Genomic DNA, 16,090 nt, shown 5'->3' with positions numbered 1-16,090 from the left:
CTGAATAAATTCAGAAGATAGGCAATGTTTTATACCAAATGATATATTAGAACCCTGTTTTTTTTTTCATGTGTATATGTGATTTACACCAACTCTTCAAGGCTGCACAATGCTGTTCTAGTATATTGTTAAGTAGTGATTCTCTAGAATGTCAATTTTTCCCACCTGGGATGTGTATTTTTTTTTTTTTTTTTTCCTTTCCCCTTGTTCTCCTTCATATTTCAAATAGAGGTGCAAAGCTTGAAATTACAACTTTCAAGCATGGGGTACAGAAGCTTCAGCCAGTCATACAATTACAATTAAGGACTGAAGTCGAAAGGTGAGTCTTACTCAATGTGCTAAGAACCAAACTGCTATTAATTTTCCAATATTGCTAACCAGTCTATGAAGTAATTCCTTCTCTTTTAAGTGTGATGATCATCTCTCTGCAGGCTAAAATTGGTTGCTGAGGAGTTGGAGCCGTGAGGTTGAAATTCTAGAAGCTCCCAAATCAGTCTCAAAGCTGCTTATTTAAAATTAGTTTTTAAGATGACCTCTCAGACCTCATGCAGGTATACCCAAAATTTATCATAAATACCCAAAATAATTGGCCTGGATCTCCACTAACAAGAGCACCTACTCCTGGACCCAGGTTACCCGCGGAACTTACTTCCACTTGGAGCTACCATCTAAATTGGTTCCCAAGTTTATCACGTTGTCATGTTTTATGCATGCGGACTCTCCATGAGAATTACGCGAGAGGTCTGTCTTCAATACTTAGCTTGTGGGGGCCTGGAGTATAGCTTGAGACCCATCAACAGAACCTGTACGGTATGAATGATTGTTATTAAGTTGTTGGAATTAAGATTTTGAGGTTTTTCTTGGCATTTATTATATTCCAGTCTGAACTAAAAACAGTCCCAAGCTCTGGAATTTCATGTGATTATGTTCACACACCAAAGGTCAAAATTTTGGCCAACTCAGAAGCCTTAGCCCCCTGTATACATCATTGGAGTGAAGAAATTCTTCTACGATGCGAGAGTTCATGTTCATGTGTGCAATAATATGCAGAATTTGCCCATATGTTGGGGTTTTAGCTGTCTCTTAACTAAAAAGAACCTTGTAATTATAGGGTGAGAAGAAACCGAACTCTTTTTATTATTATTATTTTATTAATTTGAGAATAAAAAGAAAGTTCAGTAAGCTTACAACGGTGGTAGACACAGGTATGATAATCCCTTCCCGTAGTCCTCTTATAGCAACTTAAGCCAAGCAATGATCATTATTATCATTTGTGTTAAAAATAGCGACCCTTTTTTCAGTCATTTTGGTTTTTTATGTTCTATTTATTCATGGTAGGTTAGGTACTATGAACAGTCATTTGTATCTTTCTGTTCTATATAAATATATTTTTTGGTTCTATTTATTTATGTCTGGTAAGACCTTGTGGCTGTTGGTCTTGGTGGTCCAAGGCTGTATCACTATGTTGCTAATATTTTTGCTTGGGACCACTATGTTATGGTGCTTACAGTGAGCTCGACCCCTCATTAATTTAATCTAATGAATGGCATCACCGTGAGCGCGTCCTTACCACAGCAACCTGGTTTGTGGTTCCTCTTGCTTCTGTACAAATTATGTTTGGCATTAAGCTTAGGGACATTCCAGAACTAGACACTAAACTCAAGATGGCTTTATTGAGGTGAGGTTTTTAAAGTTGGCTTTGGAATGGTGAGATTGAAAATGCCCTACTTTAAACTAGGCATGTTGAGATGTTATAATTCAATGTAAGGGAATCTTATTCAGCCATTGAATCAAATGGTCCTTGTCAAACCAGCACTAATAGGGTTTACTTTTGGAGTAAATGTGTGAAATAGTGTCATGTGTACTCTGCAACAGAATGCTTTGGGAATCTTGAAAGGGATTGTATTCAAGAAGAAATGCACCTGAGGAAACTTTGGGTTAAGTTGTTCTGAGACACTAATATTAAAGGTGTTTTGCATGTGTTTGGAGCCTGCCATGGGGACAAGGACAGCCCCATGACTGTATTGCAGGTACAACTGTTGCAGCACTAAGGAAAAAATGAAATATAGTGCATGTCATTTGATTGCAACCAAACAAAACTCTACAGAGGTAAGTACTTCCAAACAAAGAAGCACTTCTTGTGACTATTTTACTTGCATGCCATGTCTTCCTTGGCACTGTTGAGTGTCTCTGGCCCATCAAAATTTTAATTCCAACTACTTTGAGGGCAGGTAGGTACTTAAATCATCTTCTTACATTATGGATACTAATTTTCTGACAAAGATTTTGATGTGACAAAGTGTTAAATTGGTCGTCCACTGCTTTCAAAATATCTATTATGACCATGGTAGGTAATCAAATTAATTGGAATTTCATTTTAATAATAAAAAAGCAAATGTAAATATCCAAAAAGGAAAAAAATAAAGAAAAGGGCTCTAAATTTACAATTCAATCTCTCCGAACTCTCGTGCTAATGAGAAGTAGCTGAAGCTCTCCCAATTCTAAAATTCCCAAATGGAAGAAAAGTCGAAAGAGTAAATGAAGTAGGACTGGGGCTTCTAAGGTAAAGGTACAGGGATAAAAAGTAAAGTGAACAGTAATTGTGAAAGTTGAAAGCTTGCATACAATACAATCTTCTCTGTGATGATCCATACAGACAGTAATATTAATATAAAATGATACCTTGTCATTTATTTAATCCCTCCATCCTTTATTATATAGATTTCCGTATAGATAGATGGCAGAGACAATAGCTGCCACAGTGACAGTAGCTGCAGAGAGGGTGCCAGTCATAATATGAGCAACAGTACACTTTCAGGAGAGAGAGAGACACAGAGAGAAAGATGGCAGCACTTTGATCAGAACCCTTCATTAGTTTTATCCATGTACAGAAGATTCTGCAATGCAAATGGTCCCTGAAATAAATATACTACTACCTGCTACTCCTCAGAGCCCAACACTAGCACCCTTCTCTTCTCTCTCTCTCTGAAAACCACTGTCTCTTTCTGTGCCCTGTTTCTCTCTCCCTCAACTCTGAAACTCGTTCTGTTTCATCTTTGTTTTCTCTTTCAAATCTCCCTCTCTCTCTCTTACCCCTCTCCCTCTCTCTCTCTCAGTGATGAGTGCAAGAAATAGGTTACCCTTCACTCCCTCTCAATGGCAAGAACTTGAACACCAAGCTCTTATCTTCAGATACATGGTCTCTGGTGTGCCCATCCCATCTGATCTCCTCTTCACCATCAAAAGAAGCTTGGACTCTCCACTCTCTCCAAAGCTCATCCTTCAAGAACCTCAGCATAGTAAGCTCATTATTGTTCTATATTTACATTGTTTAGCTTCTTGTTCTACATACATATATACATTTAAAATATATATATATCTGTACCGACCTGGAACCTTGACCTTAAGGTTTGGGAGTTTAGACCCTAACCCACTGGGACAAAGGTAGGCCAGTCATGTACTATATTCAATAGTTCTTAGTATGTTATACTTCATTCTATCATCCTGTGCATTTGTATGCTTTCTTATGATATGGAGAAAATTAACTGCACATGTTAGGAGTTTGCAAATCACAGTCCAAAGTGACTAGCGGTTAAATTGATTCTTTGTTGTCAAAAATTAAAAAAAAAAATTAACTGGGTTGGAGTTGATTTGTGGGTGCAGTTGGGTGGAACTGTTTTCAGATGGGATTTGGGAGAAAAATTGATCCAGAGCCATGGAGGTGCAGGAGGACAGATGGAAAGAAATGGAGGTGCTCAAAAGAGGCATACCCTGATTCAAAGTACTGTGAAAGACACATGCACAGAGGCAGAAACCGTTCAAGAAAGCCTGTGGAAGTTGTTAATACTACCACTACAAACACAGCAGCAACAATCAACTCATTAAACACATACCCACCAACAATACCCATCTCATCAATCACCAGGAACCCTCCTATTAATCCCTCTACTTTTACCCAATCCACTACCAATTCTCACTTGCACTCTTCTCTCTCATCAATCCCCTCTAATACCCATCACTACCTCCATAACCATCCTTGTTACACTAATACCACTACTCAAATCCACCATCCTTACCTTTACGATTCCCATTCTTCTTCAAGACACCCAGGGATTGGTCTGTCATCTTATGACAATGCTTCTGACTTGCTTTTGGACTCTGGTCTTTCTTCCCATGCAGACAAAGATTACAGGTTTTTAAATTTCTATCTATTTAATTGTTATATATGTGGGCGGGCCTTTTTGCATAACCGTAAGATTGCCACGTTGTGATCTGGATGTCACGGGTTCAGAACAAGGAATCAGCTCTCCACTTGCGGAGCTAAGTCTCCCTACATCCGACCCTTCTCAGATCCTGCAATGGCAGCAGTCTCGTGCAGGGCCCGTCTATGTGTTTGTTAAATATACATTGCACTTGATTAATGAGTTTCTAAGTCTTGGATTGATGACTGATGATTTTTATTTTTTTATTTTTATTATTTTTTTAAATGATTGGTGAGAAGAAACAGATATGGTGATGGAATGAAAGAGGGGGTTGATGAGCATGCTTTGTTCTCTGAAGCTTCTGGAACTATGACAAGTTATTCTGGTTCATCCAAGAATGATTCTTGGCAGCTGACACCACTGACAATGGGTTCTTCACTCACCCATTTGAAACAGAGGAGTTACTCTGGTTTACAGAATGGATGCTTGAACTTGCAGGTTCAAGGCCTCACTGATGCCTCAAATCAACAAAAGCATGATCAACAACATTTCTATGGATTGGGTAGTCATGATGTCAAGTGTGAAATGTCCTTAAAAATTGAGAGAGATGATGAACCCCAGAAAGTAATGCACCATTTTCTTGACGAATGGCCGCCAAGAAACAAAGATTCATGGCTTGATTCGGATGAAAAATCGTCGACCACACAGCTCTCGATTTCCATACCCAACTCCTCACATGACTTTTTCATGAACCATAATGGTAATTGAATTTACATGTTCTTGATTTTATTTCCCTCTTGTTTTTTTAAATTTCTTTTCAATATGCATACTTCTTTTTGTTTTGCAGATAAATGAGTTAATTCAATAGATCAAAGCCAGAAGAGTACTTAAATGGTGGTGGTGGGTTAGTGCTTTTCCTCCTCTTGCTTTCCTTCTTCATATGACATTTGGATGGGATGTGAGAACTAAGAACTTCTCTCTTTACTTTGTTTAACTAGTTGTTGGATTGAATTATGTATGCTCTTAACTGAAGGATAAAATGTACTACTAGTATATAGTAATTTTTTTTTTTTTTTTTTTTCTTTCGGTTCTGCTTCTTTTTCTCTTTACTTTTTGCTTCTTGTTTGAGTGGCTCAGGCTAAATCCAAGAATTTGGCTCCACGTTTGTATGTTTTTATTGAAGAAGTTTTGGCCTTTTTCCATGGTTTTGCTTTCAAGAACCTGTTAAAGCTTTCAGTTTATTGTAACATCAAGGGGTCCCAATGGCTATTTTGGCTTTTGTTACTGTGTCATTTCAACTCAAGCTGGTAAAGTCACTGGAGACTCCACACGCACAGTGAGTTCAGCTGAAAAATATTTACCGCAGTTGTACTCAACTGTGGAAGGTGCACTGACCATATATGATTATCCCATTGACTATTGCGAATGTAAACATGTAAACATTTGAATACACACATTTACATGGAACCAATTACAAATCTTCTTTAACCGGTAGAGTCGAAGATGGAGCTCATTCTAGCTTGAACAATAATACATCTTTCGAATTCGAGCGGAAGTGGTCGGCTCGCATCATCCGGATTCGGCATTTCTAGATTTAGATAACCTTTGTTTTTCAAAGGGGGGATAGTACTTAATAGATTAGACTTTCGCTAGTGGTAATCACATCGGTAGTGATAAAGCATAAGCTTATCAGAGTAATGTATCTAAAGTTAAATCAGCAGTGACTAATGTTACTAAAGTAATGTGCATTCAACAGTGCTTTGGTAATTTTTGCAGCATATGTATATATATATATAGTTGTGCAAACTCGATAGATATGGCTAAGAATCAAGGTTGTTGGGTTATTATTTCTAGAAGAAAGGGCTATTTTGGTCAGAGGGTCACAAAGCAACCAGGTGACAAAGAAGTCACTGTATGGGTTGATACTCCATGGAGTTAAAGTGTTCAGAATTCAGTCTCTTTTACAGACTTATAACACACACAAAATTAGTACCTATGAGTATTAACTTTTTTTTACCCTACTTTCAAGACACAACCACCACAGTCCACGGCTCGCTCTCTTCAGTCTGTCAGTGTCAGGTCAGTCATCAAGTACTGACTGACTCAGGACATGAACCACCGACCCACTTTTTCAAGAGAGGAACACTGGATAAAAGGAAATAGGGAAGGAAAGGGAAATTATGGAAATTTTTTTCTTTTGTTTGGCAGAGGGGAAGAAAGAAAAGAAAGGGAAATAGGAGAGTTCTCTTCTGTTTTATATTCTTGTCCTTAATAAGAAAAGGGGAATAATGGATGATAAATATTTCACAAAACCTTTCCTTCCTAATTAACCAAACAGGATGAGAAAATGATTCCTTCCCTTCCTTTCCTCCTAGAAAGGAGTATACATTATCCTTCCTTCCTTCATCTCCTTTCTTTAATTTTTTCATTACTCAAACCAAATGAAGCTTAAAATAGTCTAAACCAAGCAACCAAAACATTTCTCAAGACTTTTTGCATGAGCAGAGACATTTCGTGAACTCTTAACAGAGAGGAAACTCTTAACAATAACAGATATTACAGGAAAATGAAAAAGAGGACTGAATTATAAATACCCAAATCATAGCAAAGTTGGAGGTCCAAAACTTATTGCCAAAATATTAAAACAACACACTTGCACAAACATAGAACATAGAAACTTTCTGGATGCTAAATCCCTTTATTTTCTATGTCACATGTAGATTCTTTAGCATGCAGATTGGCCTAGCTTAATAATTAATGAAGTGGGTGTAAGATAATCTGAGCTCCATGTTGTGGCTGAAGAGTCACGACAGTATGAGGAGAATGAGTGTAGGAGGGTGAGAGTTCAAATGAGAAATGTTGTAAAATCATAGCCAAGGCCACCTTAGCTTCTATCATGGCAAAATTTTGGCCAATGCAGGTCCTTGGTCCCCATCCAAATGGAAAGAAAGCTAGTTGATCCTTAGATGCCTTCGAAACTCCTTCGGAGAACCTTTCTGGTTTAAATTCTTCCGCGTCGTTGCCCCAAAGTTCTGGATCATGATGAACAAGTAATGTAGGCAAATTAAGATCAACCCCAGCAGGAAGGGTTATATCTCCGATCTTGGTTTCCCCATAAGCATGTAGGTACAGACCAATCACAGGTGGATATAACCTTTGTACTTCATAAAGTATCATAGTTACCTGCAGAACAATTTAGTGTTATGGTTGTTGGATGAATGTCATTTAAGTATCATCTCCAAAAATTCAAGAAAGATTTTTTGTACTTCAAAACTGTCAAAAAGTGGCCATATAAGAACCGCTTCTTGCTAGTTATATAACCTTCAAGCCATGTCAATTTGCATCAATGTATATGTAGGACCTAAACTGAAACAGAGCTTGAACTGATATAATTACCAGCCCAGCACCAAGTAGATATTGTCCGACTTATACATTCTTCTTTTAGTGCTCACGATGTTTCTCAAATCTCGTCTAAATGATTAAGGAGTGTCCACACATATAAATGACATGAACTTCTCCCCTAGGCGATGTGGTAGAGAGGATTAGAGGAAAAACTCCTCTTTTTGGGATGCAGCGAAGAAGAACACTTACAATTTTTAGGTGGCTTATAGCTTCAAAATCAGGATCCCTTTTCCCAAATGTTTGTAGTACTTCTTCCCTAGCCTTCCCTTGCCAGTCGGGGTGCATGGCTAGGACAACCATGGACCACGTTAACCAGCTCGACGTTGTCTCATGGCCTGCAAGGTAGAACAGCTTGCATTCTTCTATCACCTCTTCAATTGTCAAGCCATTTGTTTCATTGCTGCTTGCATTATGTGGTGAATTGTCCTGGTGATTAGATTGCAAGAGCACGCCTAGTAAGTCATCAACCCTGGATTCACCAGCTCTCATCGCGCTCTCTTTCCTCTGGATCAAAGTTCTGAGCATTGATGTGATCCTTTTGTTCAAGTTCTTTCTTCTCTGGTTCTTTTTTGTAGGAATAAATCTGTACAAGAAAATCAAGTCAAAACACTGATGCATACAAAAATGCACTTTTGCTAGCATTAAATCAAAATTTTCGCATCTTAAGTTGATGTTGGCAATGAAACCTGAAACCAGGAATGTATAAGGTTTGCATAGCTTCAACAACTAGTACTTGCAGCTCCTTTTGGAGTTCAAGGATATTCTTTCCTTCTTCATAGTTGCTTCCAAATGCTGCTCGAGAGATAATATCTCCGGTAAGACTCTGAAATTCAGGCCAGACATCCATTTCACAGTGTCCTTGATGACCAACTGATTTCTTCCATTTCTGGATCAACATGTCAGAGCTGGATGCAAATACTGGTATCATCCCCTTTAACAGAGAAGCCAGAAAGAGAGAATGAAAATTATAAACATAATCGCGGCTTTACAGAGGTTATGACTTTAAATAGAGTAAAACGATTAAAGAATAAGATATAGGTAGCCAACCCCTAATGGGTTAAGGGCTTTGTTGAGTTTCAATGAGACATAATACTCTTCACGGGCTTCCTCACATTGCGGGGTCTGGGAGGATCAGATATCCCAATTTTAGAGAGAGACTATTTCTTTGTTTCGATTATTTGATTTCTAAGTCACTTGTCGGTTGTGGATTATATAATTGAGCTTAATTAAGAATAGTATAAATAAAGAAAAAAAGCAGAAAAGGAACCTTCAATTTTTCAAGGTGGAAAGCAGGATTGATGATCCTTCTGTGTTTGGCCCACTTTTCACCTTCTAGGGTAGTAAGTCCTCTTGTAAGACTGAGAATAAGTGGGTTTAGTGAAGGCTTTTGAAAGTGACCTAGCTTGTTACACAGCACTTCTTTCATCAACTCTGGATCCTTGATAATCAGTCTAGGTGTTGTCCCAACCCAACAAAATCCCACCTTCCCTGTGTTCCACCAAAAATATTAAAATAAAAATAAAATAAAAATTATACGAACAACCAATGTTATACATAATACCATGTTTTTGGACAATATCATGTGTGAAAGGGTCGACACGTGGCACAATGTGGTGGGTGAGATGGAGTGGTTTGGACCATGCCTCAGTAATTTGTCTCACAAACTCTCTCATGTCCCCAATCAGCAACTTGTAGGGAGTGCCTCTGATTCCTTGCTGCTTTAATTGCTTCTCTAGCTGTTTGGGCTTCCACCAAATGGAGTAACAAAATCTTAAAACAAAATAGAGTAGTAGTAAGAGTATTGAAGAAATTATTAGAGACTTTATGATAAAGTTCTCCATTTTGATTGATTGATTGATGGATCACAAACTTGAGACCTTATGCTTTATATACAAAAATGTTGTGGCATTATCCGTATGAGATATTTGACTCTCAGTTTTATTGTCAAAATACTTTTATTTAAATAATTTTTTTTTTTTTTTAATGATTATTTGCTTCTTAGACTTTTGACTAATTTCCTTGGGGGAAAAGATACTGTCATGTGGGCTTAAAGTAGCTATGCTGAGTCATATAGCTCATTATTTTTTATTTTTATTAATTTAAGAAATTGAGTATTACAGGAACGCTCACACTGAGCTCGTGCCCCTCCCCCAACATTTTTATTTTCAAATTTTATGATGGGACAATGCAATACATGAATAAAGGGTAGAAATCACCCAATATGGAGTGTGAACCCTATGGACAGAGTGGTTTTCACTATCTCTAACATTTTAATAAATAGACCATCTAATGCACAGAGATGATTCTTTTGTCCACTCGAACTGCAAGTTCTCCCTCCCTCTTCGAGGATAAAGAGGTTATGCCACCGTAATCTAAATTATTTTAAAAGAGATGATGCACTTGTTTAAGTGACGTCTTTTGCGTGAAGGCAACGTATCCAACCTCCGTTTTGGGCCTCCTTCCAAATTAATTGGGCTTTTGGGAAGATGGATATGAGCTGAACCAAACCCACATCATCACTCAATATTATATGTCCAAGTATGAAGTAATGAACTCACGTATTTCTAAAGAAGGATGCACAAAAGGCTAAAGGGCCTGTTTGATAATATTTTGAATATTTTTCTATTATCAGAAAATTGGAAAATAAAAAATGATACCAAAATGTGTTAGGCAGAGCATTTTCAACATCGGCTTAAATACAAATTAATGACCCTTTTCTAGAATAATGTTACATTTTAAGAACACGAGTTTATTAGAAAATAAAAATTAATCAAGAATGTTCCAAATGGGTGCGTGTGACTTCCCAAAAAAAAAAAATTCTCAAGAATGGCCTTTTTCATTTTCAGAAACTGTGCATGATTAGGTGAGTTTAGATGGCTGGGCTAGCTTATTATTTCAAACCAAACAATCCCTTGTAACATCAGGGCCTCTAGATGCCATGTTGGAACTAGAAAATTTTATGGGCCTGGGCCTGGACCCATTAACGGATCAAGTAAAATTAAGTGGGGAATTTTCAAATATTGGTCATATTCTTCAAGTTGAGTTCAACATTCAAACTTTAGCCATCCTATCCTTATGATAGGAATCTCAGATTTCTTGATGATAATGACATCGTTTTCTTATGATCCAACGTTTTCTTCCAATTGGAGGAGAGTGAAATTTGATTCAGCCGACGTAACAATCCAATTACTAGTTTTTGTAAGAGAGGAAATCTCAATTTCCATTCCTCCACAAACTGACAAGGGAAGGGAATTGTTTTCCAAGGTTTAAACACTATCCATCTTAAAAAATAGATTGCATTTTTCACCATTTTTGTCATTACTGTCTAAATTATTTTTTAATAGGTGTAGTCTCATTCCAATGAGTTGCTTTCTATGATTGAAGCTCAATGTCATCTACTTCCTGTGTCCACTAATTTGTCTGCTTAGCTTTTTTTTTTTCCCTCGGAAAATGATTCTTAATTAGAATCGTTTATAGCATGCAATATTTTGGGGGTAATTAAGTAAATCAGAGCGCAAAGGACGTCTCAATGTCACTTACCCATATATGTTTAAACCAACTGCATAGAAAAACTTAAGTGAACAAGTAAAAGATCAATTAGTACCAAAGTTTAATTCCACCCATTTTTGGCCACACCTCACACTAAAAGCAACAAAGTTGAGAATTGCCGTTTGCATTAATGTTGACACGGTAACCTACTTCAATAAGCCCATTAAAATCCAAATACTAAAATCAACATATCATTTATCGAGGTGTCTCATTTTAGTAACTCAGTAATTTTATGTGAGTTCGGCAAATCCGACTTTTAAACGGTAAATTGTTATACACAAGGGTCTTGTGAGATAAGATTTGTTTACTCATCGGTGAATAGATCATTCTACCTGATGTGGTTCAATCACAAATACACAAATAAGTTGTAATTACAAAATTAGTAAAGTGATAATTGAGGACAATAATTTATTTATTGTTGTTATTATTTTTTTTAATAAATACAGTCACTCTCAATGATTTCCTTATTTTTACTTTCCAGATTTTGAAATTATAGACTATTTGTACATTTGTAATTGGACCATATCAGCAATTTGTAAGGATGATCTACTCACAAGTAATTAGACAAGTCTTATTCGATCTTGGGACCATATTAGCAATTTGTAAGGATGATCTACTCACAAGTAATTAGACAAGTCTTATAAGGAATTAATACCTCATTAATCTTAGAATATATATTCCAGTTATTATAGTATTAGGCACATGGACCAGTTTGTCCTGACAAATTACCTTTTCAATTACCTACTCGTAGCCGATCCTAACAGGAGTTGGTGTAGTTCCGGTTATGGTGCAGTTTTGATCATAGTTTGTAATCACGGTGTAACAAATTTGAATGAATATTAATGTAAATCGGTCGAATCAGCCTAATCATAAAAGTGTGTAGCTCTATAAACCCTTACAAAATGGTTACAAATTATTTGATATGACCGTCAATTAGTATTAGACACAGAAAAAAAAAAAAAAAATCATAATTACTTGCATGTTTGATGGACTTGGGAGCTTGTAATAACTTCTCGGCACATGCCAGATTAGAGAGAAAAAAAAGAGGAGAGAGAGATTGAGCGAGTGGGATGTGGGGACCTAAATAGGTTAAATGTAGCGTCGGTATGTTGAATGCCAACAATGAAACAAACAAGTCAGATCCATACAAAAAAGACATGAGAATTTTGACTTGAATAAAGCTGAATAGAATGGGATATTCTCAATGGAATAATAGTTTTAAATTAACAATATATCTGGACAAATATCTAGATTAAAACTAAAGAAAATTAGTTTTAAAAAATATGTTGATGTGATTGTGTAAAATATACAATAATTTTATACATTAATGACGTGACAGTATAACTTAACATAAAAAAAAAAAAAAAAAAAAAATTATACATTATATATATCTATATATATATATATATATATTAACATATTGTTAGAGATGCTGTTAGACACATGAACCAAATTGTCTTGACAAAACTACGCACTAAGGTTAAGAAGTAGTATTAGTATAGAAATTAAAATATGTAAACAAGAAGCTAATAGAACTTGAAAGCAAAATATTTAATTGGAAATTTAGAATCCGTTAACACAAATTAAGGGGGTGAGTGGGTTATGGTAGGCCCATGTGGTGCCTGCTTCCTCGGATGCTGTCCGTGCGGCCAACGGAAGGTAGCTACGTGGGTGGGAGACCTCCTTTTGAATTACTTACTCGGGTAGGTAAACCCTACAAGAACAGGAGTAGGTTTGATTTGTCTAAGTCACTTAGGTGTTCAGGTATTAATTACGACGAATTTGGATAAATAGAGTAGGTTTGATTTATCTGAGTCACTTAGATTTTCAAGTAGTATTAATTACGACGAATTCAAATAAATATTCGTGTAAATCGACCGTCAAATTAGATTTGGTGACATTATCAAATGGGGGGCCCTACAAGATTAGGAGTAGGTTTGATTTGTCTAGTCACTTATGTGTTCAGGTATTAATTACGACGAATTTGGATAAATAGAGTATGTTTGATTTGTCTGAGTCACTTAGGTGTTTAGGTAGTATTAATTACGACGAATTCGGATAAACATTCGTATAAATGGATCATCAGTGTGTTGAATGCTAACCGCGGGGCATGTAAGAATTTTGACTTAAAAGAAAGTTGAAAAGATGGGATATTTTCAATGGAATCTTGATTTATTATTATTATTATTATTATTATTATTATTTTGTTCGGTAATTAAAAAATTGGATTGTTATATATATTTTTTCATGTGTTTGTTATGTGTTTTATTTAATAGTTTTAAAACAACAATATAAAAATTATGTAAATGTGTTAAAATTTTAATTTAATATTGTTATACTGTTGTAATATGATCTAATTTATTGCATAAGATTTGATAAATTATTCTCTGTTGTCCTATGGAATCTAGTTTCGATTCTTTGCACCCGCTAACGACTAACGTCTCATCTAAAATTCTTACCATGAAAAAAAAAATAAATAAATAAAATAAAATAAAATTTGTGGTTTTGTACACTATAAGGCTTGATTTTTATTAAATTTTGAACGGACGGTGCCCACGTGCCCGAATAATGAACATCATTAAATTCAATTGTCAACATAATATTACTCCTTTAGTCTCAAAATAATTGGGTAATTTAGAAATTATAAATCAAAATATCTTGCAAACTTTTTTACACTTCAGAGTTTGTGAACCACATCCACATTACAGAGTTCAATGGTTGAAGCATATATCGACATCACTATTATTTTATGGTACCTGTAATCCTGTATAGGGAAAAAAAAAAATGTCTGGGAACTGAAGTAGAAGAAGGTGAAGTAGTTGCCGCACTATAAAACATTTGCTTTAATTGGTAATGTTTATATATATATATATATAGTGGTCCAGGATCCTCCTTGCTATATAAAATCACAATGCATTGACAAAATTGTGATTCCGGTGAACGGACGGATCGCAATCGTCCATTACGATACATTTAATCTTCCAATCAACTAAGTCACAGTCCTGGATACAAAAAGAGAACTCAAAATCAAACAACAGTTCCTGCATTTCATGTCTAAATAGCCAAATTAAGCTGAAAAATATATAATTAATGGGCAACCCAACGTACCCCATGAACCTGACTAGAGTTTATTTAAGCATCATATATTAACGTAACATAAACATACTTAGTATCTAATCTTTTTAATTAATTTATACAGATGATCCTGATAGTAATTTGCAGGTACATTTGGTTCAACATACTCTGTTAATAGGTCCAATCCTCCAAACAAGGTACTGACACATCATTAGTATTAACAACATTGCTATAATTAAAGTCACAGAGTCCGGAGAAGTCCGAATTGAGAAGATCCGATAAGCAAACCTCTCCAATGTTGAAATCCCAAGTGTGATCCTGATCTTCAAGAGTACCACTAAACGATGAAGCCCCCACACACGAATTCGATCCAAATATTGGTTCAAAAATGGAAGTCTCCTCCTCCTCCTCGACCACTGGTTGTGCCATCCCTATGTTGGTGTCAATATGTTCAATTTTTTGAGGGTGTGGTGGTGGTGGTGGTGGTGGTGTAATGACAACCTTAGAGCACATCACTACCTTGGTCCGGACCACATGTGACTCTATTTCTGGTGTCACCGGGAAGGCTGTGCCGGTTCTCTTCTTCTCCTTCTCATTAGAGTTCCGATTTGAGAGATTGCGAGTGGAAGCTGCGTTATGGTGATGATGATGATGCACCTTCTTCCCTAAGGTTGAGTTCCAATAATTCTTTATTTCATTGTCTGTTCGCCCTGGTAGCCTCCCAGCTATCAGAGACCATCTACGCAAATTCAAACACGACAATTTTTAATTTATTTAAGGTAGATGAATCAGATCCTATATTTTCAAAATTATGAAAACACAAGTATTAATTAAAATTTTTAATAATCTTTGAACTATATTTTTTCTAAAAAAAAAAATTTTACACTTCAAAACCAACAAATTACACCATCAAAATTGAAGTAACGGATCAAAATGAATCATATATATGTTGTATATATAATGTGTGTAAAATTAACCTGTTTCCCAAGAGGTTGTGAAGCCTAATAATGAGGTCGTCTTCATCAAGTGATATGTTCCCTCTCTTAATGTCTGGCCTCAGATAATTCAACCAGCGAAGGCGACAACTCTTCCCACATCTCTTCAAACCTGCATAAACAAAATTACCCAACTATAGTAGGGAAAGCTCTGTTTACATACATACATACATATATATATATATATACACACACACACACTTATAAATATATGCACACACACACACACACACACACACACACACACACACATCTGTGTGTGTGTGTGTTTGTGTGTGACCGACTAATTAAATACCAGCTTTTATGGGAAGATTTTTCCATCTTCCTTCACCATGGAGCTTAACATAGTCTGTGAGAGTTTGGTCTTCAAGAGCAGTCCAAGCACCTCTGTTCAAACCCTCCTTAGAACAACAAGGCCTCCTTCCCATCCCCTGCACCCAACCCACCAAACACAGATGCTAATGTTTTTCACTCCCAAATTAAACCCAGCTTCTGAGAGTGGGAGTGTGGATGTGGAGGCTGTCTTTATTTATGTATATATATATATATATATATATATATATATATATATATATATAGATTCAGTTTCTTCGTAGACTTTCCTCCACTTACGTATACAATGTCTCCTCAATTTGATTTTTGAATAGAGTAGTAGGTGGTGCTTTTTATTCTCAGTATGCATTGAATGCGTCATTATAGTATGGTATACATACGACCTGATAAATATTAGTAGTAAACATTATGGTCCCATTTCATTCAAATCAACCTCAAACAATTTTGGAATCAAATTGAATCCACTAAAATGAGATCCACTTGGACTACACCAATATGCATCGAAAGGTTTTGCTTTAATTAACTTCAATTAGA

The 16,090-nt window shown here is 36.1% G+C and overlaps 3 protein-coding genes across 5 annotated transcripts; 1 reads left to right on the top strand and 2 right to left on the bottom strand.

Annotated features, from left to right (window-relative positions):
* Nucleotides 1-180: 180 nt before the first annotated feature.
* Nucleotides 181-5,404, top strand: LOC132275989 (growth-regulating factor 1-like). 2 transcript variants are annotated; one of them, XM_059777230.1, is made up of 6 exons: nucleotides 181-319; nucleotides 432-551; nucleotides 632-3,299; nucleotides 3,664-4,192; nucleotides 4,508-4,962; nucleotides 5,050-5,404. In XM_059777230.1, the coding sequence occupies exons 3-6, from the start codon at nucleotides 3,119-3,121 to the stop codon at nucleotides 5,055-5,057; spliced, it is 1,173 nt and encodes a 390-aa protein (XP_059633213.1). In that variant the 5' UTR covers nucleotides 181-319; nucleotides 432-551; nucleotides 632-3,118; the 3' UTR covers nucleotides 5,058-5,404. The 2 variants fall into 2 exon arrangements, with proteins under 2 accessions (XP_059633213.1, XP_059633212.1); XM_059777229.1 differs by having other exon boundaries at nucleotides 4,502-4,962.
* A 1,336-nt stretch (nucleotides 5,405-6,740) lies between these two features.
* Nucleotides 6,741-9,453, bottom strand: LOC132279163 (cytochrome P450 CYP72A616-like). Its single transcript, XM_059781098.1, has 5 exons — nucleotides 9,166-9,453; nucleotides 8,872-9,092; nucleotides 8,291-8,535; nucleotides 7,794-8,187; nucleotides 6,741-7,385 (listed from the first exon to the last, which is right to left on the bottom strand). The coding sequence occupies exons 1-5, from the start codon at nucleotides 9,443-9,445 to the stop codon at nucleotides 6,957-6,959; spliced, it is 1,569 nt and encodes a 522-aa protein (XP_059637081.1). The 5' UTR covers nucleotides 9,446-9,453; the 3' UTR covers nucleotides 6,741-6,956.
* A 4,472-nt stretch (nucleotides 9,454-13,925) lies between these two features.
* On the bottom strand, nucleotides 13,926-15,876 carry LOC132275990 (transcription factor MYB1-like). Of its 2 annotated transcripts, XM_059777232.1 has the most exons (4): nucleotides 15,519-15,876; nucleotides 15,206-15,335; nucleotides 14,517-14,967; nucleotides 13,926-14,155 (listed from the first exon to the last, which is right to left on the bottom strand). In XM_059777232.1, the coding sequence occupies exons 1-4, from the start codon at nucleotides 15,649-15,651 to the stop codon at nucleotides 14,060-14,062; spliced, it is 810 nt and encodes a 269-aa protein (XP_059633215.1). In that variant the 5' UTR covers nucleotides 15,652-15,876; the 3' UTR covers nucleotides 13,926-14,059. The 2 variants fall into 2 exon arrangements, with proteins under 2 accessions (XP_059633215.1, XP_059633214.1); XM_059777231.1 differs by lacking the exon at nucleotides 13,926-14,155 and having other exon boundaries at nucleotides 14,221-14,967; nucleotides 15,519-15,873.
* Between the last annotated feature and the right edge of the window lie 214 nt (nucleotides 15,877-16,090).

This window comes from Cornus florida, unplaced genomic scaffold (assembly GCF_030987335.1).
Source record: "Cornus florida cultivar Cherokee Brave unplaced genomic scaffold, ASM3098733v1 CherokeeBrave_3.0.0_Hap2_Chr10, whole genome shotgun sequence".
NCBI classification, from domain to species: domain Eukaryota; kingdom Viridiplantae; phylum Streptophyta; class Magnoliopsida; order Cornales; family Cornaceae; genus Cornus; species Cornus florida.
Note: the sequence above shows the minus strand (reverse complement) of the source record. Positions and strands in the feature narration are given on the sequence as shown.

Bases quoted from the DNA above. Each gene is read 5' to 3' on its own strand.
- LOC132275989 (XM_059777229.1), top strand. From the start codon at position 3,119: ATGAGTGCAAGAAATAGGTTACCCTTCACTCCCTCTCAATGGCAAGAA. The intron at 3,300-3,663 runs GTAAGCTCATTA...TTGTGGGTGCAG, and splicing joins CCTTCAAGAACCTCAGCATA to TTGGGTGGAACTGTTTTCAG. The intron at 4,193-4,501 runs GTTTTTAAATTT...ATTGGTGAGAAG, and splicing joins CATGCAGACAAAGATTACAG to AAACAGATATGGTGATGGAA.
- LOC132279163 (XM_059781098.1), bottom strand. From the start codon at position 9,445: ATGGAGAACTTTATCATAAAGTCTCTAATAATTTCTTCAATACTCTTA. The intron at 8,536-8,871 runs GTTCCTTTTCTG...TCTCTGTTAAAG, and splicing joins TCCACCTTGAAAAATTGAAG to GGGATGATACCAGTATTTGC. The intron at 7,386-7,793 runs GTAAGTGTTCTT...ATTGTTCTGCAG, and splicing joins CTATAAGCCACCTAAAAATT to GTAACTATGATACTTTATGA.
- LOC132275990 (XM_059777231.1), bottom strand. From the start codon at position 15,651: ATGGGAAGGAGGCCTTGTTGTTCTAAGGAGGGTTTGAACAGAGGTGCT. The intron at 15,336-15,518 runs GTATTTAATTAG...TTGTTTATGCAG, and splicing joins AAATCTTCCCATAAAAGCTG to GTTTGAAGAGATGTGGGAAG. The intron at 14,968-15,205 runs GTTAATTTTACA...GAATTTGCGTAG, and splicing joins CACAACCTCTTGGGAAACAG to ATGGTCTCTGATAGCTGGGA.